Source organism: Argentina silus (genome assembly GCF_951799395.1).
Source record: "Argentina silus genome assembly, chromosome: 16".
Taxonomy (NCBI): domain Eukaryota; kingdom Metazoa; phylum Chordata; class Actinopteri; order Argentiniformes; family Argentinidae; genus Argentina; species Argentina silus.
The window spans coordinates 5,778,430-5,805,679 of record NC_139670.1 but is presented as its reverse complement, the minus strand read 5'-3'; the positions used below and the strand labels follow the sequence as shown (position 1 = coordinate 5,805,679).

General features: G+C 48.6%; 1 protein-coding gene across 1 annotated transcript; it reads right to left on the bottom strand.

The window, feature by feature from the left end:
- Positions 1-189: 189 nt before the first annotated feature.
- On the bottom strand, positions 190-27,218 carry myo15b (myosin XVB; the record flags this gene model as incomplete). The annotated part of the gene is made up of 63 exons (XM_083687615.1): positions 190-273; positions 1,012-1,149; positions 1,303-1,436; positions 1,574-1,707; positions 2,019-2,143; positions 2,327-2,475; positions 2,729-2,825; positions 2,922-2,999; positions 3,198-3,292; positions 3,548-3,678; positions 3,856-3,932; positions 4,079-4,155; positions 4,322-4,394; positions 4,494-4,557; positions 4,791-5,154; positions 5,346-5,457; positions 5,568-5,709; positions 5,952-6,067; positions 6,261-6,379; positions 6,546-6,621; positions 7,119-7,178; positions 7,382-7,488; positions 7,998-8,196; positions 8,498-8,585; positions 8,746-8,908; positions 9,111-9,218; positions 9,816-9,942; positions 10,055-10,149; positions 10,279-10,383; positions 11,282-11,356; positions 11,471-11,619; positions 11,738-11,911; positions 12,089-12,161; positions 12,332-12,501; positions 12,758-12,990; positions 13,159-13,254; positions 13,460-13,642; positions 13,878-13,943; positions 17,491-17,581; positions 17,786-17,961; positions 18,206-18,320; positions 18,544-18,668; positions 18,783-18,828; positions 19,021-19,169; positions 19,407-19,484; positions 19,896-20,021; positions 20,192-20,323; positions 20,479-20,574; positions 20,706-20,829; positions 20,989-21,047; positions 21,198-21,311; positions 21,481-21,642; positions 21,788-21,901; positions 22,262-22,325; positions 22,428-22,531; positions 22,651-22,744; positions 22,932-23,006; positions 23,193-23,302; positions 23,389-23,452; positions 23,730-23,794; positions 24,232-24,408; positions 24,546-26,176; positions 26,555-27,218. 63 exons carry the CDS (start codon positions 27,216-27,218, stop codon positions 190-192), a joined length of 9,411 nt encoding a protein of 3,136 aa, XP_083543741.1.
- Between the last annotated feature and the right edge of the window lie 32 nt (positions 27,219-27,250).

Here is a 27,250-nt window from a genome sequence, read left to right as displayed (position 1 = left end):
TGCTAAGTTTGCAAGGTGAGTGTTTCGAGGGGTTTCAGTAGCATTTTATATTTAAAAAAATAACCATTTATCGGATCGGCACTCTATATCAGCCGATACTCAAAGTTCAGTACTCGAAATCGGTATCAGCAATGAAAAAGTGGTATTGGTGCATCCCGTGTGTGTGTGTGTGTGTGTGTCTGCGCGCATCTAGTAGCGACTTGAAATGGAGCTGTTGGGCGGTCGCACCAGCTCCTCCATGATGACAGCGATGATGTGGCACAGCTCCTTGGCCTGTGAGAGCAGAGGTACACACACACATATTACAGAATGCAAACTTGAGACCAGAGGGTGATTGGTTGACCTATATCCCAAGAAGGTCATGCCCTCGATCAGAAGGTTGAATTTGAAAACATTTGACTATTGACTATGTCATTTGACTGTGGTAGAAATAAACGCAGGGTCATTCCATGTCAAATCAACAGGCAAAAGAGGATTGTGAATCGCACAAAATGAAAAAGGCTGATTTGAGTACAAACGATTCGCTTATTTCTCAGGGATGAAACTATATTTCTACAAAATAACGATAACGAATAACAAATACTTATCTTATCTGTTTCTAACTACAGAAATCATTTCAAAACAATCTGAGATGGTGGGTGTCCTGGCTTGTTGATTTGACATGGAATGACCCTCCATCTGTTTCTCCAAGTGATAGCTGCTTGAACGTCATGTAATCTGAGCTTTGTTAGTGCACAGGGAGTCTATCTATGGGCACCACTTCTGCCCTATATCACTCTCACAGTGTAAGAACACGCTGACATTAACCAGTGATCAACCGCTATGGTCCTGGGAAGCTAGAACTAAAAAGGTGCACAGGTTTGTTTCTGTTTCAACTGATCACTGACATATACTCATAAAGACTTAGATTGGTTCCATTGGTTGTACTGCAGAGCTTGAACAAAAGGCTGCATCTCCTCCAGGACTAGGCTTGGTGACCGTTACCATACTCTGTGGTGAATGTTTCTTTACCTGTTTGAGGTGGACGTTGAGGGTTTTGGAGTGGGCTGGGTTGCCATATTTGATCTCCACCACTGGCACTTTGTCTTTTTTTACGCGAACGGAGCGCATTGACTGGACATCCACCAGAGGGATCACAAATGCCCGATCCTAAAACACAGACAAGACATTGGTCCACATTTACAGGAGTCAGCGTGTGCATAGTAAACTGCTAAAGGTAACGCAAAAAGTAAAGAGCCTTTTAGAAACAGGTCCACCACCTACACAATTTTTCTTTGGGGGGGGGGGGGTTGGGTACAGTACCTGTGTTTTGGGGTGACAGAACAGCACCCCCTCCTGGTTGACAGCCACAACACAGGGTGATGGGCAGCTGCGATGGCTGACCTTCTGAGCCGTGAATATGTTGGAGCCGAACAGGGGCAGGGCACTCAGGCACTCTGGGAGCAGAGAAAGAGAAAACAAATAGGTTGCCAGAATGTATCCCTCATCTCTGTTTTTAAAACTCTAGCAGGTGAGCGTCATTGTGAGTGTCATTGTGAGAGAGCAGACACATTCCTACATGGTGACCACTCACCGAGGAAGCGTATTTTGGCGTCACTGGGGCTGAGGGTCATCATGGCTTCTAGCTGGCTGAGAGAGGCGGAGGCAATCTGCTGCGGGTCAGTGGAAACCCCCTCTTGTTGGGGAAGGTACTCCTTCAGCTCAGGCCTGACAGACACAGAGGACCGAAAACTATGAGTGACACCACAATTCCATATATTGAAAAAGAGAAAACGCAAGCCCTGTCTAAGAAAAAAAAATCCTCACCCCTTCCCTTTCCTCAAGTAATCAGTGAATTGACAGGGGAAGGAAGGATACATCTTAAAAGTATTGGTATGTGTCCTCAAGTAATCAGTGAATTGACAGGGGAAGGAAGGATACATCTTAAAAGTATTGGTATGTGTCCTCAAGTAATCAGTGAATTGACAAGGGAAGGAAGGATACATTTTAAAAGTATTGGTACGTGGCCTGTGACTTACAGAGAGGGCTGTTGTGACAGGCCCTGTGCAAGGTGCTGCAAGGCAGCCAGGTCTGCCATCTGCTGGACGACAGTGGAACCACTACCTGGTAATGGCAACTTCCCATCCAGGTAATCACACAATACCTACAGTCCAGGACACAGGGACAGCAAGGGGTTAACTTTATTCACACCATGTTCACCCAGAGTTCTGGTACTCTCAAGGTCACTGACATTGTACCCATAGAGCAAAAATTGTGGTTGTACCTGTTGGAAGTGGAACTCTAAGTAAAGGTAATTGTGTCAGGAGAGAGGATGTTTCTGTGGTACCTGTTGGTAGTGGAACTCTAGGTACAGGTCGTTGTGGAAGTTGAGAGGGTGTTTCCAGATGACTCGGTGGAAGGACAGGGAGATAGAGCCGTCATCCAGCAGGAAGTCAAAAAGATACTCGTCTGGATGGATGGGCCGTACTATCCCGTCTGACAGAGGGAGGAAGCCAGGAGAGGGAGCCAGGGAGAGAGAAAGAGAGATCAATAATTGTATTGTTTACTTGATGGCTACCTAGGATAAACAGCTTATTTACAAGATTAAACAATAAAACAGCATAAAAAATAATAATAAAAAAAAAAAAAAAAAAAAAATTGGTACAAGAGGAGGCCAACAGTACCAACAGTACTCCTAACCAATAAGAGTTGGTAAAAAACTGTTGTGTTTTGAATTCCACTGACTCACCCTTGCCCCGGTTGGCATAGATAGAGAACTCTTTGATTTCTGCAGGATCCTGTATGCCCATCTCTGTACACAGCTCTGACACCACCTCCAGTGCCACCTGCACAAACACACACAGACACACATCTATGAACTGGAGAGAGTGATGGAGAGAAAGATGGAGAAACTGGGTGAGAAGGAGAGGGGGACAACTTACACTGAAGCTGCGTATCTTGCAGGGGAAATCCACACCTCCTGGCAGCTGGATGGGGAAACGACGAGCCCTCCTCCCAGCCTGCGTCCACACACACACACACACACACACACACACACACACACACACACACACACACACACACACACACACACACACACACACACACACAACATCTCTGTGTTACTCATCATCACAGTACTGTATAGGTTGCATATCACCCACAATTTGTGTGTGTTTGTGTGCATTCTTCATATCTCTCTAACTTAACTAACTTACCAAGATGGCCTCCATCTCAATGTGTGAGGGAACATGTCTGCGACCTCCGTGGATCAGAGTGCGCTGAAGGTTCTCCTCACACAGATGGGACAGCTCTGAGACCACAGGACAGAATCACATTAAGTACATCAGTACAGAGATATGAGATGGATCTGATACCAGAACAGAGACACACAAATTAGAGCATGTGTGTGGGTAGAGGGTGGGTGTGTGTGTAGGTGGGTGTGTGTGTGTATATGCCCTGTACCTTGGTATGGGTGTGTGGGTGGATGGGTGGGTATGTGTGTGTATGTGTGGGTGGGTGGGTGTGTGTGTGGGTGGGTAGGTGTGTGTGTGTGTGTGCCCTGTACCTTGGTATGAGTGTGTGCGGTCCTGACTGATGTCTCGTAGATAGCGCATCACATAGGGGTTCAGTGTACCAGAGCACTGGAAGAACCCCGTCACCAAACTCAATAAACGCCAACCACGAGTATTGCTGTCTCTGTGTTGAGAACCACAAATGCTCAAGTACATGTAGTTTACACACAAAGAGTGGTCAACATACATTCATAAACACACACACACACACAATGTCTACATCTGTCTCTAAAACCCACAACCAGACACACCTTTCTTTCACACACATTAACACATGAACACACTCAGAGAACCAACTCACTGGAATGGGTTGTTGGTGATCTGTTTGATGACCTGGCAGTAGATCTCATCTCTCAGGAACTCCTTCTCCTTCCCCAGCTGAACACAGAGACAATGGAGACATCCACTCCGTCTCATTACTGTAATACCATGTCTAACTGTAAGAGGTGTGTGTGTGTGTGTGTGCATGTGTGTGTGTGTGCATGTGTGTGTGTGTGTGCGTGTGTCTACTGGGAATGACTGACCATGAGGATGTGGTTCAGACTGGCTCCTTCAGACTGGTTCTTCTTCATAGGTTGGTCTGTCATGAACTGCATCACACCTAGAGAAAGAGAGATTTTGGGGGAGGAATATTGAATCCTCACAGGAAGAGAGGATTTGTGTGAATGCACTTGTGTGTGTGTGTGTGTGTGTGCGTGCGTGTGTGTGTGTGTGTGTGTGTGTGTGTGTGTGTGTGCGTGTGTGTGTGTGTAGGGAGAGAGACTCACTCATGAAGGACTGGACAGCCAGGTCATTGAGTTCAGGGTCAGAGTAGAGGATGAGTGACTTCTGAATGGGAACCTAGAAAAGACAATGTATATATTGATAATGATAATGCATGAAGTCAGGGTAAATGTGGAGGACAAACTACAGCAGGATACTGGAAGGTTCATGTCTTACATCCGTGAACTGGACCATGTCTGAGAAGTTTCTACTGCCTGGCAGCAAACCACTGCCATCCATTCTGTGGCAGAGAGAGAGGGAGAGAGAGAGAGAGAGAGAGGGGGGGAGAGAGAGAGAGAGAGGGAAGAAGAGAGAGAGAGGAAAGAAGACGAGTGAAACAAGGGATCGAATAAAGTGAGAGTAGGTGTGATGTGAGGTGTTGATGTAGTAGCAGTGTTTTTGATAAGACTTAAAACAGAACCTCAATTATACTGCATTTCTGTTCTAAAACTCATTACCCCTGCCATGCCTCACCTGGTGGCAGCATCTCTGAAGAACTTCATGGCAAACTCAGTCATCAGGTAGTGGAGGATCTCTATCTCCGAGCCCTGGGTGGACCCCAGGACAGAGCCCTCACGGCTGGGCTGGGCTGAGCCGGCGCGGGGGGCGGGCCTGGACCCCAGGGCAGAGCCCTCACGGCTGGGCTGGGCTGAGCCGGCGCGGGGGGCGGGCCTGGAGGTCTGGGTGTTAGCGGCGGCAGGTTTGGGGGCCCTCATGCTCTTTCTCCTCTCGTCTCGCCGGTCGAGGTGGACGCAATGGTAGTCGGGTGCCGCGGACAGCTGGGTGTGGTCATCAGGGAAGAGACCAGAGCGCCCCCCGATGGAACCAAAACGCCACCCTGGCAAATGACCGTGGAAAGACCACAGTCAAGCTCAGTGACAGACAGACAGACAATGAGTGAGTAGCAACAACACCCACAGAGGGGGGGTGAGGGTGTGAGGGTGTGTGTGTGTGTGTGGGGGGGGGGGTGCGTGGTAAATCCATCATCACAGTAAAAACTAGATTGAAGGCCCATTGAGATGACCTCACCTGGCTGGAGCCCGTCCATGGGCAGCAGTTTGATGATGTCACCCTTGCGGAAGGAGAGCAGGCTCTTGTCGTCCGTTACGTAGCTCTTCAGGCTGATCACGTGTTCAGAGTTCTGAGACGGAGGGGTGATTTAAAACCATTTAAGGAGGAAAAAAATGGATATATACCGTCTACCCTCAGCGAAATGGATAGCCGGTGAGGAGGAAGAGGAGGGTAGGTTACCTTGATGAGTTCGCTGAGGAAGAGCTTGACCATGGCAGTGATCTGAGCAGCCCTGGACGACTGCAGCTGCAGCTGTTCACTCTTCAGACTGAACTCCACTGTGTTTGGAGCCTTCATGCCTACTGCCATCAGCTCAGCATAGCTGCACACACACATACACACACACACACACACACACACACACACACACACACACACACACACACACACACACACACACACACACACATACATACACATACACATACACACACACACACACACACACACACACACACGCACGCACACACACACACGTTGATATAACACACTACAAATTTCGGGGATACAGAAGAAGATAGACAGTTTGTGTGTGTTAGTGAGTGTGTGTGTGTGTGTGTGTACCTGTGACTGCGTAGCAGACGCAGGTGTTTGGAGTTGATGCCTGATGCTCTGACCACTTTCAGCAGACGGATCCCACGATGAGAGACTCCCAACACTTGAGTGTCTCTGTCATCACTCTATCACACACACACACACACACACACACACACACACACACACACACACACACACACACACACACACACAGGAGAGAAGAGATGAAAATGTGAGTGTGTGTATGTGTGTGTGTGTGTGTGGGTGGGTGGGTGTGTGTGTGTGTGTGTGTGGGTGTGGGTGTGTGTGTTTGAAAGAGTGAAAAAGCTGATTCACTTTCACAGGGAACAGACGGCTGAAGTAGTTTTCCCAGTTGTCTCGAGCGGCCATCACTATCCTCTTCTTCATGGTGTCATCCTGGATAGAGGCTATACTGGTGCCCACGCGGAAACTCGCTAGAGAGAGAGAGATGAAGGATCACAACACAAAATATTTCCCCTATACTTCATAAATCATAATATGTGTATATATATATATATATATATATATATATATATATACTATATATAGAACTTTTGTTCTCTCTTAGGGTGTCAAAATTGACAAATGTTTGATTCTCACCCAGGAGATCTTTCATTTTTCTCCGCTCCTCTCTGGAGATCTTCACACAGGTGTCAGAGTATGTGTCTCTCATAATCTGAACCCCAACGAACACAAATATACGGTAAGGTGATACAATGAATGGTATGGCAACCTGGGATTCAAACAACAACAAAGCAGACACCCCACTACTTTTTTTGGTAAACAGCTGAGGGATGGAGCTGGAGAAATGTAACCACTCTAAAATTCATAGACGGACCTATAGAGGCAAGGACTGACCATCCACGACCTGAAAACTAACCATATTTTGAAGCTATATAGGGTTTGTCTACAATGGTCCTCTGTGGCTCAGTTGGTAGAGCATGGCGCTAACAACACTTAGGTTGTGGGTTTGATTCCTGCTGGGACCATATATACTGAAATGTATGCACTCACTGCAATGTAAGTGGCTTTGGATAAAAGCTTCAGCTAAATGGCATATATTATTATTATATATTACAAACAATGGAGTAAAACAAGCTTATATTTTGGGTTCTGATGGGGTAAAAGAGTTGGACTTTAATTGACTAATAACAAGAAATTGATCATACAGACCTGCTCACACAAGAGATTGAGGACGTAGGGGTGGTTGAACTTCTCTCTGGGGTAAAACACCTGAACACATCAAGAAAACACGCAACATGTATCTTAATTCCTTTCACTGTGGACATTTCTCAATGTGTGTGTGTGTGTGTGTGTGTGTGTGTGTGTGTGTGTGTGTGTATGTGTGTGTGTGTATGTGTGTGTGTGTGTGTGTGTGTGTGTGTGTGTGTGAGTATGCATGCGTGTGAGTGTGCGCGTGTGTGTGTGTTCTCTACCTCTTTACGCAGGAACAGTTTCCCGGGCATGGCTGAGTAGGAGAAGTAGACGCTGGCTGAGAAGCGGTGGAGCTGGGTGCGAACGGTCTCCTCCTTAGACAGGAGATCTGCAGCACACACACACACACACACAGACACACACAGACACACACAGACACACACACACACACACACACACACACACACACACACACACAGACACAACACCTGTTACTCTGCGCCTCTGTGCAGTTACCAGCGTTTCACTTATTCCCCAGTCACATTGGCCATGTTTGAATCAGTCGTGATGGGATCTAAGCAGAGATCTCCTGTACAGTACTTGGCACTCAATACAGCTGATAAGACGAAAAGAACAATAGGCCGATAACAGGCTACAACACATCTCTTTCCAGGAAGTTATTTCTTTATCTGATCCGATAACGGACTGAATAGTTTGAAGGCAATATGTCAGAAAACCCTGGAATGAAACAGGCCGATAGGCCGATAACAGACTAAAGCACACATCTAATTCCAGGAAGTTATTTCCATGTCTGATAAGGGACTGAATAGTTTGAAGGCGATATGTCAGAAAACCCTGGAATGAAACAGACAAACTGGATCTGACTGGAGAACTTACTGAGGGAGGGGGCTGCCATGGGGGGAGGGTCAGGGACGCTGTGAGAGAGGGGGGGAGGGCGGGAGTCAGATCGGGGGTGCATGGACCGCTGGGAGCCAAAGAGGTCGGCGAGGGAGCGCTGTTTCTGCCTCATGCTGTTGGAGATGGAGCGAGGCTCTCTGGTGGAGGGAGGAGAGGGTTGCTCTGCGGGAGGCGCCTGCCACTGATGCGGGGGGCTCTTCTTGCGCTGGACTGGAGGAGGGGGAGCCCACTGTCTCTGCTGGAGAGAGAAGAAGAGTACATCGTCCAAAGGTTAAGACTATGATTGAACTTGACGAAAACATAAACTAATGGGCATATGCTAGCTTAGATCAGAGGTTAAGGGCTATGAATGAACTATGCCAAACCTACTATAAGCTCATGGATATGCTAGCTCTTAAAATAATCCTCCTTCCATATGGTGTGTCTCTGCATCCACTGTTGCAATAATAACAGCTGTAATTCCCAGCCTGGCTCCTAACCTGCTGCTGGACTGGAGCCTTGCCTCTCAGGATGGCCAGAGCCTCTTCTTTAGGATCATTCTTCTTCACAAAGTGCTTGGAAGGGCCCCTGGAGAGAGGCAGAACGACAGGAGGGGGGGGGGGGTGGGGGGGGGGGGGTGGGGGAGGGTTACTGTCACTATCTCACAGTCCATCCAAGGTGTATGTCATGAAGAGCACAGTTGATCCAGAGGGATGATCATCTGTTCTGGGAGCTGTAAGCCACTAACCTGACTGGCTCAAAGGGTTTGGGATCCTGGACGGGGCGGCTCTGGTACAGTTTGATGATGTCACGAATGTTGGAGCTGGGCTCGGGTTTGGAGGGAGAGAGCGGGGCAGGGGGTGGTCTCGGGGGGTCTGGCCGTCTGGCAGGAGGCGAGGGGGGAGGTTGCACTGAGAAAGGAAAAGAGGTCGAGAGGAAGGGAGGGGTAGAAAGGGAGATAAATCCAGTCAACACGAGAGAGTGAAACAATATTATGCTCTATTCATCTATAAATATATGTAGATTATTTATTGTTAGATCACTTTGACTTTTAGAATGGCCTGGGATACTCCAACATTCATTTCTGAACTTAGTTTTGGTTAGAATTCTCACCTTCAGTCGTGGGGGGTGGTGAGGGGGAGCGGGGCTGTTTGGGGGGAGCAGGGCGGGGCTGTTTGGGGGGAGCAGGGCGGGGCTTTGAGGGTTTGGGAGCAGGAGCAGCTGTGGAGGGGGGTTAGAGGGGGTTGTGGGGGTGAGAAGCAAATAAATCAAGGTGATGCGTACTTTCAACTTGGTAAAAGATTGTGTGTGTCAATTCAACAACAACAAAATTAATTGCGAGGGGTAATGACACAAATGGACCCACTGGAAAAAATCTTCTGGAAATAGTCCCTCTTCTCCTGGAAAGAATCTGGATCTGAATTGTTGAAGTCTGCATCCTCCTCAGGCTGATAAGCCAGATACACACATACATAAACACAGAAGAAAACATTTTACACATGTTTACAATGTAGCTAATTGTGTCTTGTTTTGTCATTTGGTGATGGCTGTGTATGTTATGGATATCAAATTACAAAACACGCACGCACGCACGCACGCACGCACGCACGCACGCACGCACGCACGCACGCACCTTAGGTATATTGTGCTGTATCTGTGGCTCTGGCCTCCTCTGGCTGGGGGCGCGTTGGACTGTGTGTGTCTTTGGCCGGACGGGTGGGGGGGAGGGGGTGCGGGGGGAGGGGGTGCGGGGGGAGGGGGTGCGGGGGGAGCGGGTGCGGGTGCGGGTGCGGGGGGAGCGGGTGCGGGTGCGGGTGCGGGGGGAGGGGGAGGGGGTGCGGCTGCGGTGGGTGGGCTGGCGTCTCTGCTGTTTCTGCTGCTTCAGCTGCTCCTCCTGAGTCTGCTTCTGGGACAGGGTCATAGCCTGGAGGGTCATCTGCTGGGCCTAGGAGGTGGGCAGCAGGGAAGGAGTCAACACATTCATATACTGTAGTTCATTAATGGCTTCTTCTTTGTAGTTCTTAGCTGACGTGTAAACTCCCTCTCCCAGGTCTCACCAAGAGTAGGGCCTGCTGGTTGATATAGGCCTGCTGTGTTGCTGCCATCTGCTGGGGGTTGACAGTCGGAGCAGGCATGGCTTGGGGCATCATAGCTAAGGAGGGAAGGTAGGTAACTATGCATCAAGACATTTTGACATTCATCTTGAATTCATACTGTGTGTGTCCGTGTGTGTGTGTCTGTGTGTGTGTGTGCGTGCGTGCGTGCGTGTGTGTTTACATACATGCCATAGGCATGGGGGCTGGTTGCATCATGCTTGGCATCATGGGCGTGGCACCATAGCCGTGCGTGGCACCATAGCCGGGCATGGCAGGGGCCATGGGCATTCCTAGGACACATATGAGGAACTTGTGAGACATAAAAGGGAAAATGATGACCTGGTAACAATGATGACCTGGTAACAATGATGACCTGGTAACAGTAGGAAAGATACAGAACAACACCAGGAATGTTGATGGATCCCTGTGCCTCCCTCACTCACCCATAGCATAGGCTGGCATTGTCATTGGAACACCTGGAATGATGATACACACGTATAATTATTATTATTACTATTACGGTACACAGTTCAATCAATTATTTGAAATATCCCACAGAATAGGATGAACATTGGTACACGTAGACACAACAGATGATGAGGAGGTAAAGACAGGAGAAAAGAGATCCAGTAGTCCACCTGCTCCAGAGAACATTCCTCCTCCTCCTCTCATCCTCCTGTTCAACATGGCCATTCTCTCCATGTCCTGCACACACACACACACACACGCACGCACACACACACACACACACACACACACACACACACACACACACACACACACACACACACACACACACACACACACACACACACACACACACACACACGCACACACACACACACGCACACACACAAGCACACACACACGCACACACATACACAACACACGCGCGCGCACGTACACACACACACACACACACACACACTTCATTAAACAGACACACGCAAGCACTACAGTAACGCAATACACACACAGAGACAATCCACAACACATGCAGTAACACAATCCACTCTCAGCTAACCACAATTACACAACATGCAGTCACCAAAGGAGGTGAGCTAACCTAGTATCACAATACAAGCAACATATACACCCACAGGTAACCTGTCCCATTTACTACAGAGCACAGCTACAGACACATAACACTGAATTGTGTTGTGTCACAACATGTCTGTGGTAGAATACTGACCGGAGGACCCTGGTCAAACACAGGGTCAAAGATGTCATCCAAATAGGCGTCCATCTGACGACCACGGGAGCCTGACAACAGAGAGGAGGGGGATGTTACAGCCTGACCCAATAGAGCCTGACCCGGCCATGTTACAGCCTGACCCGGGCAGGGCACTAGGATGAGAGGCAGGTGTGAAAGCCTACCTTCTGATGGTTGGTAGTCTCCTCTGCCCCAGGGGGCTTCATCGAAGGCGGGGAGGCCAGGGGCCTGCATGGAGGGGGCGGGGGGGAAGCCAGGGGCCTGCATGGAGGGGGCAGGGGGGATGAAGTCATTCAGTTCTGTAGACATCATCCTAACACAGGGAGAGAAGGGGGTGAGGGTGGTCACTTGTCTCACCTCCTTGGGTGTGTGTGTGGGGTGTGCGTGTGCGTGTGCGTGTGCGTGTGCGTGTGCGTGTGCCCGGGCCTCACCTGTCCCCGTCGTTGCTGAACAGGTAGTCAGGGTGAGAGGAGGATGTCTCCAGTGGTACGTCAGTCTCTGCTCCAGCTAACAGGTCCATGACAAAGTCACAGCCAGTCAGGTCTGACCAGCCCTCATCAGCCAGCAGAGACACAGACCAGCCACGCGGAGCCTCCGAGAGACCTCTGGAATACAGAGAGAGAAGGGAACACACACACACACACACACACACACACACACACACACACACACACACACACACACACACACACCCTCTAAAACATGTAAACATTCACCCATTCGACAGCATATTCAAACACATTCATTATAATACACACACTCACACATAGATGTTCTATTACCTGAAATGGAGGAGCCATGAGGCTAGCTGCTCTCCTGTAGTCCAGGACTCTACCGCAGCTGTCAGCTTCTCCTCTGAAAGACAGGAAGAGGCCAAACAACAGAATTAGATGGTAATATAGGCACAGCGTGACCCTCTCATAAAAGGGTCTTAACAAGTCATTAGAGAAGGTGACATAGGACAGAGACCATATGGAAATCTGACATAAGCATGACATTGACATGACATAGTCCTGTCTACCCACCGTTGAAGGTGTGGACGTCCAGGACCATCTTTCCCCTCCGCTGGTTGGTGGTCCACTCCAGCTGGGTGGGGGGGTAGAGGCGGGTGGTGGGGGAGGGGAGCAGCAGGGAGGTGAGCAGCTTGTGCTGGCAAAGAGAACGGTATTCACCTGGACCCCGATCTGACACATACCTGGACAGGTAGCACACAAACACAAGCACTGACTTACTATGCTGTAGACTCTTCAGAGAAACATCTATCCCATCTTTGGCCAATTCTGGGCTTTATGGCAACACATTCAACAGCTAACTACACCCTAGGGCTGAATCCTAACTTGAACAAGGGCTTAGAAACCATCCAAGTCCCTTTTCAAAAAAATATCCATTGCATCTCAATGACAATAGCTTGTGTTAAAATGTCCAGGCTACATAGAGACAGAGAGACCTACTTGAGCAGAGGTTTTTCCAGGAACGGGGAGGGGGTGAAGGCACTGAGGCAGCAGGCCAGGAGCAGCCAGCCCCGGAGGCTGCCCTCTCCATCGCGGCCCCAGGTATGGTAGGCCAGCTGGGCTAGGATCTCGTCCCGCAGAGGGGGTCTGCTCTGGCCCTTCTCCACGATGTAGTTCCCTAACATCTGCTCCTGCCAGCTACTCAGGTCTTGGTCGCCCGTGAAGCGCATGATCTGCAGGAGACATGATGCAGCATCATGACACAGAACCACCCAAGCGCTTCCCTTCGTCACAATACGCCTAATAATTATTTTGAATTTAGACACTAACTTGACAATAAAACTAGATACTCAAAGCCAGACAGGATAATGCCATAGACTCTGTGTTGTGACCCTACTGACCAGTTTGTAGATCTCCAGAGCGATGCGGGCGTCCTCTGGCTCCAGAGAGGTCAGAGGTCGCTGGAGGGAGTAGCCCTGAGGCTGGCACCAGCCATCCTGACAGAGAGAGGACAGATGAGAGGACAAGATAAGGATGTGAGGATCTCTTACAGGTGTGTGTGTGTGTGTGTGTGTGTGTGTGTGTGTGTGTGTGTGTGTGTGTGTGTGTGTGTGTGTGTGTCTGTGTGTGTGTGTGTGTGTGTGTGTGTGTCTGTGTCTGTGTGTGTATGTTATCGGGAGCTCAGAGGGGTCATCTGCTTACCTTCAGTGTACTGTTAGCGTATTGAGAGAAAGGGTAGCTGTCTATATCCAGGGGCAGGATGAGGTTGTGTTGTACTTTCACCTGTGGGGGCGCCACCTCCGTCACCCCTGAGACATGCTGCCTCCCTGCCGCGCTGCGTAGTCTGGCTGACAGCTCGGCAGGGATCTCTAACATTCCCACATCCTGGAGAGAGAGGGGAGGAGGAAGTACTTTTACTGAGTATAATCACTCATTAAACAAAAGACTGCTTGGTTTCAATTTTTCTGGTGGGTAGAGTGTAGCTCTTGCATTTCTATAGTTGTGGGTTTGATTCCCATGGCATTAACCACATATACTGGAAATATGTTGGATAAAACTGTCTGCTTATATGACCATAATAAATCATAACTTAATCTTATGAATAGTTGTGTGCCCTTACCATTCCTGCAGAGGCAGATTTTGTCTTCTTGGTGGTAATGTTTAATTTGGTCCTCTTGTTCAGTTCCTGAAAGCAAACACATGCGCGCACACACACACACACACACACACACACACACACACACACACACACACACACACACACACACACACACACACACACACACACACACACATCAAGATTATTATCCAATCTTATCTAGATGCAAATAGACTGCCACAGTGAGAACCCCTTTGGTCAGAAACACAGTTAGCTGACACATGAAAACACAGCTTCATAGGTAGCCTGTCAATCCCTTCCACAAAAAACTGATTATCTATTGTCCCTAGATATCCCATGTCCATTTGACCACTTCTTCTAGACTACATCCAGTGGCTGCTGAGCTGAGGTTGTACTGTAGGTAAATCCACTGCTTTGCTGTGCCTCGTTCCTCCTACCTGACCAGGTGTGTTAGAGAGCAGTTTCCTCCATGTATGAAAGGTAAACACCCCTGGACTGGAGAATGTTCAGTCCTATTCTTAGCAACAGTGCCTGTTATATATCCCAGCAACACCCATTCTCCATTTGCTCCGCCCCAAGTCCAGGTCACAAAGAAACAAAGGTCCAGAAAGCTCGGGTTTATCTCTATATTTTACAGTTTAAATAGCCATATATAGATATAGCAAAAAGGTGTTCCCTCAATTTCTGTTATGTGAATCTGAGTGAATCTGGAGGGCCATGACGTCGCTTTGTTGATAAAAGGTTGATAAAAGATTTGCTTCGTTGGATGGAAGGGTGTGGTATTAATACACACAACCAACAAACATAACAGGACATTCTGATGAAGAGGTTTGCTGATTTCGAAGTTGTTGTGAGGCACATAGTATTGGCCATCATCTGGCCACTCCTCATTTGTCTACAAGGAACTATTAAAGTGAGTGTATTCAATACTTCAGTTTGTGCCCAAGTCAGTGACTGCCAATAGCCCCTGGTCCTAGCATAGATAACTTTTTCTTATGATGACTGATGGATAGATGATTCACTTACTTAGAGAAATGTATTTGTTGTAAGTCGCTTTGGATAAAGGCAGCTGCTAAATGCCATAAATGTAAATGTAAAAAAACAAGGAAACAAAACCACCTTGCTCACTATCTGAGCAATTTATCAATCATGATAAGATGGTTGATAGACATCGATCAACTTGAAATCAAAACAACACCAATATTATCAACAGGAGAGAGGTGTTAAATATCCACTGATAATAGCTGACACATGCCTATCTCTCTCCAACGAGGCGGCTGAATGACAGCGAGAGCGTCCATAGTCCAAGTCTCATAAAACAATCGAAGAAAAAAACACAAAATGAAGGTAATCCAATGAACCAGCGCACAATAGAAACCTAAGAGAAACCTTCTGATTCAAATGGATATATTTGAAAGCAAGGCGAGTAAAACTAGAGAGAGAGAGAAGCGAGGGAGAGATGACCCAACCAACTACCCATCTCCATGTCATAGTAGAACCTAAAATTGGGAGAGCAGTCTCAACCTACCGTATCTATCACTCTCTCTCTCTCTCTCTCCCTCTCCCTCTCTCTCTCTCTCTCTCTCCTCACTCTCTAAATTATAGAAGGAACACGCGTATTAAAGCCTAAAAGTGCTAACAGTTAATAAGTAAAAGTGAGCGAAGAAAGCCTACTGTACCTGTTAATAATCTGGAAGTATGAGGAGGACATAATCCAGAGAAACTGCTCTTAAGAGGCGGAGGGAGAGATGCACTGACTCTGTTTACAGTAATAGGGGTTGAAGTCCGAGACAGGAGGAGTGTGTGGCTAGAGGTGTGTGTGTGCGTGTGTGTGTGTGTGTGTGTGTGTGTGTGTGTGTGTTGTGTGTGTGTGTGTGTGTGTGTGTGTGTGTGTGTGTGTGTGTGTGTGTGTGTGTGTGTGTGTGTGTGTGTGCGTGCGTGCGTGCGTGCGTGCGTGTGTGTGTGTGTTGTGTGTGTGTGTGTGTGTGTGTGTGTGTGTGTGTGTGTGTGTGTGTGTGTGTGTGTGTGTGTGTGAGATTAAAAGGGAGAGGTAGAGGGAGGAGAGAGAGAGAGGGACAGCGAATAGGCGGGGGAAGGAGAGATAGAAAGTAAATTGGCCGGGAGGATCTCACCTCCTCTGTAAGATGAAATATTTACACTCCCAGCATCCCATTAACTGGCAATGAGGCACAGCAGACGCGGTGGTTACACATTCACCTCCATTAATCTCCACTCACTTCCCATGCCTTTCACCCCAAAACCCATTTATAGGTTCAGAAACATTCCTGCTTATGAGCTACAGTATTTCTATAACAAGCTAGGCCATTTTCCACTTTTTACTTAAAGATACTGAGCCTGGTAAAAGATTGAGGGTATAATATACATATCGGAAGATTGAGAAAATCTGAATTCAACAATTCAGCAATACTCATATTGCATTCATAAGATGCTTGTCATACAGGAAGTGGTCGTGTCATGTCATATCACGGTTCAAAGCTTCGGATGCCAGAACTCCAACAAAGACATGAATTTCAACACCACAACTACTCACACTGTCAATACATCAGGGTCCGAAGTCTAACCTGTAGGAAACGGAACCTAATGACTGATGTTGATACATATAAAAATGAGTAATAATTATAATCTCAATGGGCACCCCAATGGCACCAAAAGCTGTCAAACTAACACATTCTAGTTCTGTTAGAAAAGTTCTGTACACTCAAAAGACTGTGATTGTCTGGGGGCGCTTAGTGGCGCAGCACAGTAATGCGCTTACCACGTAATCGCAAGGGTCCTGGTTCGATTCCGACCCTCGACCTATCTTGCATGTCATCCCTCCTCTCTCTCCCATCCTTCCTGTCAATCTCTACTGTCTCTATCCCAATAAAGCAGAAATGCCCTAAAAAAGAATGTGATTGTCTTGGAACATGTGCTGGCAACATGGAGGATAATATGCCAAGCTACTGTATATCCAACGACATTCAAATGACATTAATCTTAGCTCTGCTTCAGTACGATACTACAGTCCAGATCTAAGGGGTGTCGGACAAAGACACTGAGGGACAACTAGAGATGATGCACTTTGTTAGCATTTGGGCACTTTTATACACTGTATAAGCAACAGAGGAAAAAGTGAGGTCACTATGTAGGAACTGTAACCTTTGACCACACATTGATATTGAGTATATATAAGGGTGAGGTGGAGGACGGGGGTAGTGTTATGCAACAGAGTGGGTAGAGGCAGGAATTTATAGCACATATAAAACAGCAGTAAACCTAAGGTTGCCAGGCAGTCACAGAGAAGGCTGAATCATATATCTATGGACAAGTGTGTTTAGGGCGTGCATATGTGTGTGTGTGTGTGTGTGTGTGTGTGTGTGTGTGTGTGTGTGTGTGCTCCAACAACTAGCATCTTAATAATGATAATAATATATGCCATTTAGCTGACGCTTTTATCCAAAGCGACTTACATTGCAGTGAGTGCATACGTTTCAGTATGTATGGTCCCAGCGGGAAACGAACCCACAAGCTAAGCGTTGTTAGCGCCACGCTCTACCAACTGAGCCACAGAGGACCACACTGAGCCACAGAGGACCACCAGGATCTTCCTTACCCTCCAGTGCCGTCTCTTGATGGTGTTTCTAGTGATCATTATGGCGGCCCAGAACTGAGTGAAGGACTGCTTCAGACGCTTGAAGTGCTTCCTGTCACGGACAGGGAACACCAGTCAGTTTCAGGTGAAATATCAACGTCAACCTTTCTACTGTCGTCACAGCTCAACATCACCATTCTCCCTCCTTCACACACCCCTCTCTCCCTTACCTTTGTTACGTTCTTCTCTAACCACCCTTATTCTTTCATTCTCTCCCTTTTCTCCCCCCCCCCCCCCCCCCCCCTCCCTCTCTGACCTGGCCTGGTGGCCTCGTATGTGACTCTGGATGATGATGGCCTTCTGTTTGAAGAATCTGAAGTTGCGTCTGCAGATGAAGCCCCTGATGTTCCGCTGGATGGTGACAGCAGCCCAGGTCTGAGTGCTGATCCACTTGTCCTCCACAGTCTGGTACAACACCTCCTTCAGGAACACCTACGCAACAACAACAACAACAGTAACAGCAACAGCAACACACACACAAAGCAACAAACACACACACACACATCCACCCACACATGCACTGGTACAGCACCTCCTCCACACACAGAGTCTGACGCACAGTGCGTATGTGTGTGTGTGTGTGTGTGTGTGTGTGTGTGTGTGTGTGTGTGTGTGTGTGCGCGCGCAAGTGCGTGTGTGCGTGCGTGCGTGTGTGCGCGTGCATGCACGCGTGTACCTTGGTGAGGCCTAGCTGGTATTGCCAATCCTGTGCCCCGAGAGTCTCCAGCAGGGCCACAGTCTGTTCCTTATCAGACAGGTGGGCTGGTCGCTGGGCCAGGAGAACCCCATACCTGAGGGAGGGGGGGGTAGGGGAGAGGGGAGAGGTGGGAGAGAGGAGGGGAATAGGGGGATGGAAGGAGGGAGGAAAAGGAAAAGAGGTGGATGTAGAGGGAGGAAGAGAAAGACAGATAATTCAAAGGGGCTGCAAACGACCGAGACACCATCAAGAGGTAAATAGAGGCATAACCTGGCAGTAAACACCCTTCCGCCTCCTGTATACCAGGTGATCAGCACCTCTCCATGAAGAAGGTGAAGAGGATGCGGATGGGGAAGCCCTCCTTCCTGATGTGGATGGTCTCCAATATCCCAGCATGCCGCAGCTGCGTGGACACGTAGTCCACATCAAAGATACCAGGAAGCTGAGACGAGACAAATAGTATATGGGTTAGGTCATGCAGGGGGCATCAGGGGGCATCAGGGGGCATCAGCGGTAAAACGGGCGGAGACGTTATGTTTGTCATGCAAATACACACCTTGACATAGTTTGGCTTCACACAGCGTACAAAGGTGGTTTTACACCTGGGGGTAAAGAGGAAAAAAACCCACTGAAGATGATCCACTACTAGACCTTAGCCTGTCCCAGAGCCCATGGTGTTGGTTCTGCCACAGGTCCAACACACGTGTTTGATATCGTTCCTCATCCCATTCCATGCATTACCATGAGCCCGTCCTCCAATTTCTACCTCCACCAGCCTCCCCTGGTCCACGTACCTCTCCAGGCGTGTGGTGAGCTCGGCCAGGGACTGCTGGAAGTGTGCTGCCACGGTGGAGGGCTGCTGCCTGTGGCCCTTCCCCCTCCAACCCAACTCCCTCTGCTGGATGTAGCCCTCCTGGACCTTCCGGAACAGACCTGACACCATCTGCACACACAGAGAGGGACATAACTGATTGATTACTATGGAGTCTTATCCACACAGGTGGCCAACCCTTATGAAGGGAAAAGACCTGACTTGTGACCAAAACAGGGTGGAGGATAGAGTGTGAGGGGATAGGTGAGAAGAGAAGAGAGAGAGAAGAGAGAGAGAGAGAAGAGAGAGAGAAGAGAGAGAGAGAGAAGAGAGAGAGAAGAGAGAGAGAAGTGTAGCTACAGTGGTTACTTTCAGTCTGCTCCGAGCAAAGAGCTCCACCACTTCCGTGCGGAACTGGTCATGGTTCTTATTCAGGAAGTTATGGACCTGAGGGGAAAGAGGAATATAATTGTATTTAAACTTTATTTATCCACGTTAGTCTCATTGAAATAAAATGTATTTTTCAAGAGAGACCTGGTCGCCTGGTATTGCTTTGCGTGAGAATAATTACATAGCATATACACAGAACACCATCACAAGGTGTCATTGGTTTCCCTCTAAAAGACTAGACAGTTATTTCCCTAACTGTCCCAGGTGTTAACCCTATAGTGTGAGTGGCACTATAGTGCAGCGGAGGCTGGTGGAGGTAGAAATCGGAGGACAGGCTCATTGTAATGTATGAAAAGAGGAATGGGATGAAACAGTATCAAATGGTATCAAACGTCATTACAATGAGCCCGTCCTCCGATTTCTGCCTCCACCAGCCTCCCCTGTAGTGTAGGTGCAGTGTTGCCATGCCTGGTAGGTGACAGCTCCAGCGTAGTGGTACACAGTGAACACTGGCAGAGGAATCTTAGGCTTTGTGTAGTAGGGGCTGTTTCCATGGTGATAGTGGCACTTCTGAAGAAAGGTGTGGTCAGTGGCCTGTGTAGAGCGAAAATGAGACAAATAAATTGTTTGTGTGTGTAATGTGTGTGTGTAATGTGTGTGTCTGTGTGTGTGTGTGTGTGTGTAATGTGTCTATGTGTGCATGTCTGTGTGTGTGTGTGTGTGTGTGTGTGTGTGTGTGTGTGTGTGTGTGTGTGTGTGTGTACCTGAGGGAGGCACGTCTGATCATCCAGGATGCGGAGGATGCCGTGAGGTCGAGAGGAGATGAGATCCAGACAGGAGTGGAAGTCTTGGAGGGGGACTGGATACCACTGGATCTGCTCTGTGCTGTACTCCTCCTGGAGAACACACGTACGCACACACACACACACACACACACACACACACACACACACACACACACACACACACACACACACACAGACACACACACGTAATGGTTCTGCTGATTGTTGACCTGTGAACTCTGACCCTGGACCAACAGGACACTGACCTGCTCCTGAGTGACCACAGCCTTGTTGACAAAGTGCTGCAGCTGCTCGTTGGCAAAGTTAATACACAGCTGTTCAAAGCTGTTCACTCCCAGGTCCTACAACACACATAACAGGAGGGCAACTGTGGATCACACAATATTATAATAATAATAATAATAATAATAATAATAATAATAATAACAGGGCTTGTTTGGCTATCATGAGGCACTACACACCAGACACCTACCTCAAAACCATATATGTCCACTATCCCCACTGTGCTGTCCATCTCTGTAGGACTCAACCAATCATTGATCTGCTCCAACAACCAATCAAACAGCACGGAATAAAGGGCCTTGGCTATGGCATCTCTAAAGAGGGGGGCGGGTGAGGGAGAGAAAGAGAGGCAGGGAGAGGAAGGGAGGGAAAAAGCAAAGTGGCATAGCTATAAATATGATATTCTTATCAGATACACTAAAGAGGATATATACAGATCTCAATCACAGAGCAGTGGATGGAACAGTCAGTACCTGGATTCTATGGCACTTTCCACAGACAGGGGGCAGTAGATCCTGTCATATGTGGTTTCCTATGGAAGCAGATACAGGTGAAGCGTGGTGAAGGTGAGGGAGCTGCACTGACCATGCTGCCTTTACAGGTGTATCGAGTGTTTACAGGTGTGTGTGTGTGTGTGTGTGTGTGTGTGTGTGTGCATGTTTGTGTATAGTTATACACTGACCGTGACACGGTGTGTGATAACTGTCTGTAGGGCCTCTGAGGAGATCTGCAGGAGGGATCCCACTCTCCTCGCTTCCGCCTGGCTGAAGATACGAGCCACCTCAAATGACTCACTCTGGGAACAAACACCGTTATGAACACACAACGTTTACATTTCATTTGCACAACACAAACAAACACATTTACATACTGCATATACATTATATACGCACGCACGCACGCACGCACGCACGCACGCACGCACGCACGCACGCACGCACGCACGCACGCAGACACACACACACCTCGTAGGAACTGAAGCAGATGTTGCCCAGCTGTAGTATGGACGACAAGATGGCCCACACTGTGGAGATCTGGTCTGCGCGTAGACCAATCGTCTCAAAGCACTGCACTAGCAACTGGAAATCCTGCTTATCCTGCTTCCCCTTCAAGTCACAGGCCCCTCCCTAGGAGAGAGGGAGCGATGGAGAGTGAAGGTCAAGTGAACGAGGGACAAGGAGGGAGGGAGGGGGAGATAGAGAGATGTTGGTAACGCATGATGGGGTTAATTTAATGTAAAATAAAGATATGCCCAGCGAGGTATTTATTTACCTGGTTGAGGTAGTAGTATGTTTCTGATCCCTGCAGATAGAGTTCTTGTTTGTCCCATTCATTCATGCCTGCCAGCAGCTCATAGAACACATGGTAGTTCCTCTCTTCATTAGCCTGACGGAGAGAGAGAGAGAGAGAGAGAGAGAGAGAGAGAGAGAGAGAGAGAGAGAGAGAGAGAGTGCTGTGAATTGCAGATAATGTATTCAACTCGGTTGATTGATTATGTGTCTATTGTGCCTCATTATTACAACCATAAAGCAAAGTATTCAACTCTGTCTTGACCGACACTGAGCTTCATTGAGGACCACAATGAAAATAAGTCTTGGACTTTATTGTATTTAATCCTTGATGATTTTATCCTTGTAGGTATTTATGTGTGCTTGCTTTTAAAATGATCGAATAAACTAAACTAAACCAGATAACCTATAGACTAAACTAAATGAAGCACACAATCACCTCACACAAACATCTCACCTGGAAGACAACTCTGGACTTTTCAAGCAGGTACTTGGACAACGAATTCCCTACCACAACGCCACTGTCAACCAATGAACGACGGAGAGATTAAGTCAAGAGTTCCACCCAACAGCTCTAACCAACTCTCTCTCCACACTGGGCGAAGGTGAGGGATTGGACTCACTGGAGGATGTGGATGTGGAGATACTTGCCGAAGCGACTGGAGTTGTTGTTGAGGATGGTCTTGGCGTTCCCAAAGCTCTCCAAAATGGGCAGAACCTCCATAGGCTGAAAGAGGGAGGGATGGAGGGAGATTTTTAGATCAAGTTATTTCTAGTGTTTCTACAATATCATTGAAGAGTGACATGTCTACATAGCCCTCCTCTGTGTTTCCAGTTGATGGGTACCTGTCTCAGGTTGTCGTTCCTGCCTTGGTACATGGAACTGAGGTAGTGAACAATCAGCTTGGTGGCTTCAGTCTTACCAGAACCACTCTGACCACTGGAGGGAAAAACACATCATCTACCTCAGTCCGTGAGAGAGAGATAGAGCGACAGAGGGAGAGAGAAAGAGAGAGAGAGAGAAAGAGAGAGCAATAGAGAGAGAGAGAGAGAGAGAGAGAGAGACAGAAAGAGAGAGAGAGAGAGAGAGTCAGAGAGAAAGAGAGAGACCAGTGTTCCTACCTTACCTTATAACGATGCACTGCTCTTGTGTTGAGTTCTGAGACAAGCTGAAGGCAATATCAGCAATGCCGTAAACATGGCTGCAGCAATGGAGAAAGACACCAAGAACAACACTGAGAACAACGTTATCAATAACACCATAACAAAACGATCAAGGGGAGTGAGGGAGGAGGGCAGGAGGAAAGAATTAAAGGCCATCATTACTGACAGAGGGAAGGTGGGGCTATGGCTTATAGTGGGGAGGGTTACTCCAGATATGATCTCACGGTGGGTTGCGTTGCAACTCCTTGCCCTGGTAGCACTGCCTCAGCTCCTCTGTGTAGATAGTGAGGGGCTTGAAGGGGTTAACTGACACCAGCATATTTCCTATGTACGTCTGGGATAGAAACAAGGACATACAAGACCGTTATTCAATATGGCTGCGTGTGTATGATGACCGCTGTGTTATAGTACAGTACATACATAAATGGAGTCACGGTGAAACCTCTTCTTCAGGTTCAGCAGCACAGAGCTCTCACACACCTCCCTGGATAAATGCAGCAGAACGAAAGGGGACAAAAGGGAGCTCAGATAGAGTTTAGTGTGAGTGTGAGTGTGTGTGTGTGTGTGTGTGTGTGTGTGTGTGTGTGTGTGTGTGTGTGTGTGTGTGTGTGTGTGTGTGTGTGTGTGTGTGTGTGTGTGTGTGTGTGTGTGTGTGTGTGTGTGTGTGTGTGTGTGTGTGTGTGTGTGTGTGTGTGTGTGTGTGTGTGTGTGTGTGTGCGCGTGTGCATGTAGGTTGATAGCCAGGTGGCTCTCTCACTCACTCTAGCTTGGACAGATCCTCCACCTCATCCACTTCCACAGCCTCCTCACTCCCGGGCATCAATACCTGGGGAAGGTGACCCCAGAGCGGGCACTCGTCAGCTACTGTCCCCCCTCCAGCACCAGGCATAATGGATGTCCGCTATCCTACTGACCCACTCTTAGCTTCTTTCTGTAGCTATCTTTTCCGTTTCCGTCACGTTCTTTTCCGTCCGGCCCCTGTTCATTGTAACTCTTTTCATCGTCACGTAACGCAGTGCCCCACTCATAACCCCACGACGACAGGTAACCAATACACCTCATAGAACAGTCTGACTCACTGTGATAGCTGATACAGGCCCACGGCAGTAAACTATTGCATTGAGATAACCGGAAAATAAATAAAATAGTGGCAAACTCTTATGCCCCCTCATACGAAGTATAGTTTATACGTGCAGTTATTTTCAATGGATTATAAATGAAGCTTTAATACACTGTCCAGAGTCAGACACTGTGCTGTGTTACCTGTGTTTTGTTGAGACGACTCTCCAGCATGTTCTGGGTCGGGTCCTCAGACTCCCAGGGCCCTCTGCCGTTATGGGCCGGTACCGTCCGGGCTTGCTCTTCATCGTCGTACACGGTCCACTTGGTCAGCTTCTCTACCGTTTGGTGGGGCAGAAGGGTCTCCCCTCGCAACCAGTCCTTAGAGGGAGGTGGTGAAAATAAGTTCTGCATCACGATAACTCAGTGGGAATGGTTTCCGAAAATTGCTTTTAACTGACAATTGATCAATTGATTTTGTTAATCCCGTATAACATTGATTATTTTGACACCCATACCTGGGGGTCCCCACTCATCCGAGTCGTCCCAGCCCAGTGTACCTCTGGTGGGCCGATGGGGTACAGCCCTGTCCCCTCCTCACCCATCAACTGTGCAACCTCCCGATCTGCCTCCTCCTCATAGAATGAGCCCACTCTGGCTGGTTCCCCAGTCGAGGAACCTTCATTGGGCGATCTGGGAACCTCAGCCTCAGCTTCCATCTCTGGGTCTGTACCCCCGTTCCGGCTGGAGGTTACCTCACACCCAGAGAGGGGCTTGGAAAAAGACATACCGGTCAGTTTGATCTGGGAGCTGCCCAGGGTGGTGCCCAATTTGCCCCTTGCGGCATCAAGGTAATTGAGGCCATTTTTGCTCTCCAGTGCAACATTCTTGTTCCTGTCCTCATTGGAATCCGCTGGCACTCCTGCTGTGGTCCCATTTGTCCCGTTGGTCCTCTCTGGCTCTCCTCCTCCAGGGGTGGGCTTTTTGACCCGCTTCAGGAGGCTGAGGTCTGGTTTGACAGGGAGGACTAGCCTGGCTCCTGGTTTAGGGGGCTTGGGTTCAGACGTGGTGCCCCCTGCTGTGCTGGTTCCAGAGGTGGAGGCTGACTGGGTCTGCTGGGCCAGCTGGGCTCCTTTGGCCTTGCCCAGTTTGTTCATCCTAGGGAGGACAATGGCGTACTTGGCCTTCTCGTCTGCCTCGCTCTCCCCAGCTGGAGGGGAGGTGGAGAGTGGCTCATCACCTGACTCCCCCTGCCTCTCCTGAGTAGCTTCATTCTCTTTGGCTCTCTTCTCTGTAGATGATCGAGAGGATCTGGTCTTCTTACTGGCCAGGCTGGTCTTGCTAGCCATTCGCATAGCCATCCTGTGTTTGAGGAGGCTGCGCTTGGAGCTGGTACCTCCATCCTGTTTGAGGACTCTGACTCTCAGGGAGAGCCAATGGGACACTCCAATTACTCTGGTCACAGTCTTCAGTTTACTCCTCAGATTGAATCCTCTGGGCATCTTCTTCTGGATCCATCCAGAAACGCGTCGCAGAGCCGTAACGCTTTTTCTTCGACCTATCAGAGGGTTGGTTGGTTTGGAGGACTCCGCCTCAGTTGGTTCTTCTGCTGCTGGAGTGTCTGCTTCCTCTCCAGCCTTTGACAGCACCTTACGGGACCTGTTTCGCACAGACGCCATCTTGACCCTGCCCAGAACCAGCCCCATTTTCCGGGGTTGACTGCTCCCCTGTTGCCCTTTGGCATCTCCTCCAGCATCTTGTTCCTCATTCACTGACTGTTCCTCTGAGACTTGATTGGCATTGAGGGCTTTTCCTTTGGCTTTCAGGAGCATCATCCGTGATTTGCCTTGAAGGGCTTTCGGCGATGTGGTGGCGTCTTCATCATCCTCAGGGTCTGCTGGAGGAGGAGTAATCTTGTCTTTGATGTTTTTGGTTTTGTTGGCTAACTGTAGGAGCTGGACCTTGCTTGTCGCTGTGTTACCCTTTTTGAGAGAAACACTTTTCAGTGGTTGAGCCTTTGCCTCTGCTGGGCTGGCTTTCTCTGGTTTCTGTGGCTTCTCTGGCTTCTGCGGCTTCTGCGGCTTCTGCTTGTCGGCCTTCGCCTGTTTGTCCTCCTTTTTTTTCTTAAACATCTTGGATTTCAGCCCCCCTGCAGGCCCCAGGAGACTGGTTGTCAAAATGAGAGGTCCTATGGTTTTCTTTGTTGATTTTTCAACGTTTTCCTTCTTGGTTATCTCTTCATTTCCACTTCCATTGCTGGTGGCTTCCACTGACTCTACTTTCTTCTCTTCCCCCTTCTCCTCTTCCTCACTGGTACTGAGGGGCTCCTCCTCTGGATCTCCTCTAGTACTGATTTCCTTTAGGGGTTCTCCCTCTGATTCCTCCTCTACTTCCTGCCCATCTGTGTCTCTTTCTGTGTCTCTCTCGGTGTCTCTCTCGGTGTCTCTCTCGGTGTCTCTCTCTGTGTCTCTCTCGGTGTCTCTCTCGGTGTCTGACACAACAGTCTCCTCTTCACTGCTCTCCTCACTCCTCTCCGTCTCGACTGGCTCTTCATTACACACTGGCCCCTCCTTCTCCTCTTCACTCTCCTCCTCTTCACTCTCCTCCACTGAGCTCTCTTCCTCGCTCTCCGATTCCTCCTCCTCCGTCTCTGTTACTCTGCCACCTCTCTTAGTCACAGCCTTTGTTGAAGGTGGGGTCATCCTCCCTGCCTTAGCAGGTGGTGTTTTGGGGGCAGGTTTGGATTTTGTAGGTTTAGTCACACCCCCTTTTGCTGTTACTTCATTACCGTTCTCCTTCAGGGGTAATGATATGCTATTCAGAGCTTTTCCATTCCCTGATTTCTTCCCTGTCTCTTTCTTAATAACCTTGCCCTTGTCCTTCCGTCTTGTTTTGTTGTCTTCTTTTTCCTCTTTCTGTGCTGCTTTGCTCTGCTCATTCCCCTCTTTCTCCTCCTTTGTATCATGTCCCTTGCCACTGCCATTGGCCTCTTCTTTCTTGCTCTTTTCTGGAGCGGGGGTTGTTGCCCCTCTGCCCTTTCTTTTTCCGTTGGTGACTTCAGGCGGTTGGGATGGTTTGATGGCATTCTTTCCTTCTTTCTTCTGTTTTTGGATTTCTTCTTTATGTTTCTTTGCCAACTCCGCTTTCTGCTTTGCACCACTGGCCCGTCCTTTGGTTTTTACAGGTGACATGACTTCCACGTTTTCCTTTTTTTTCTGTATGA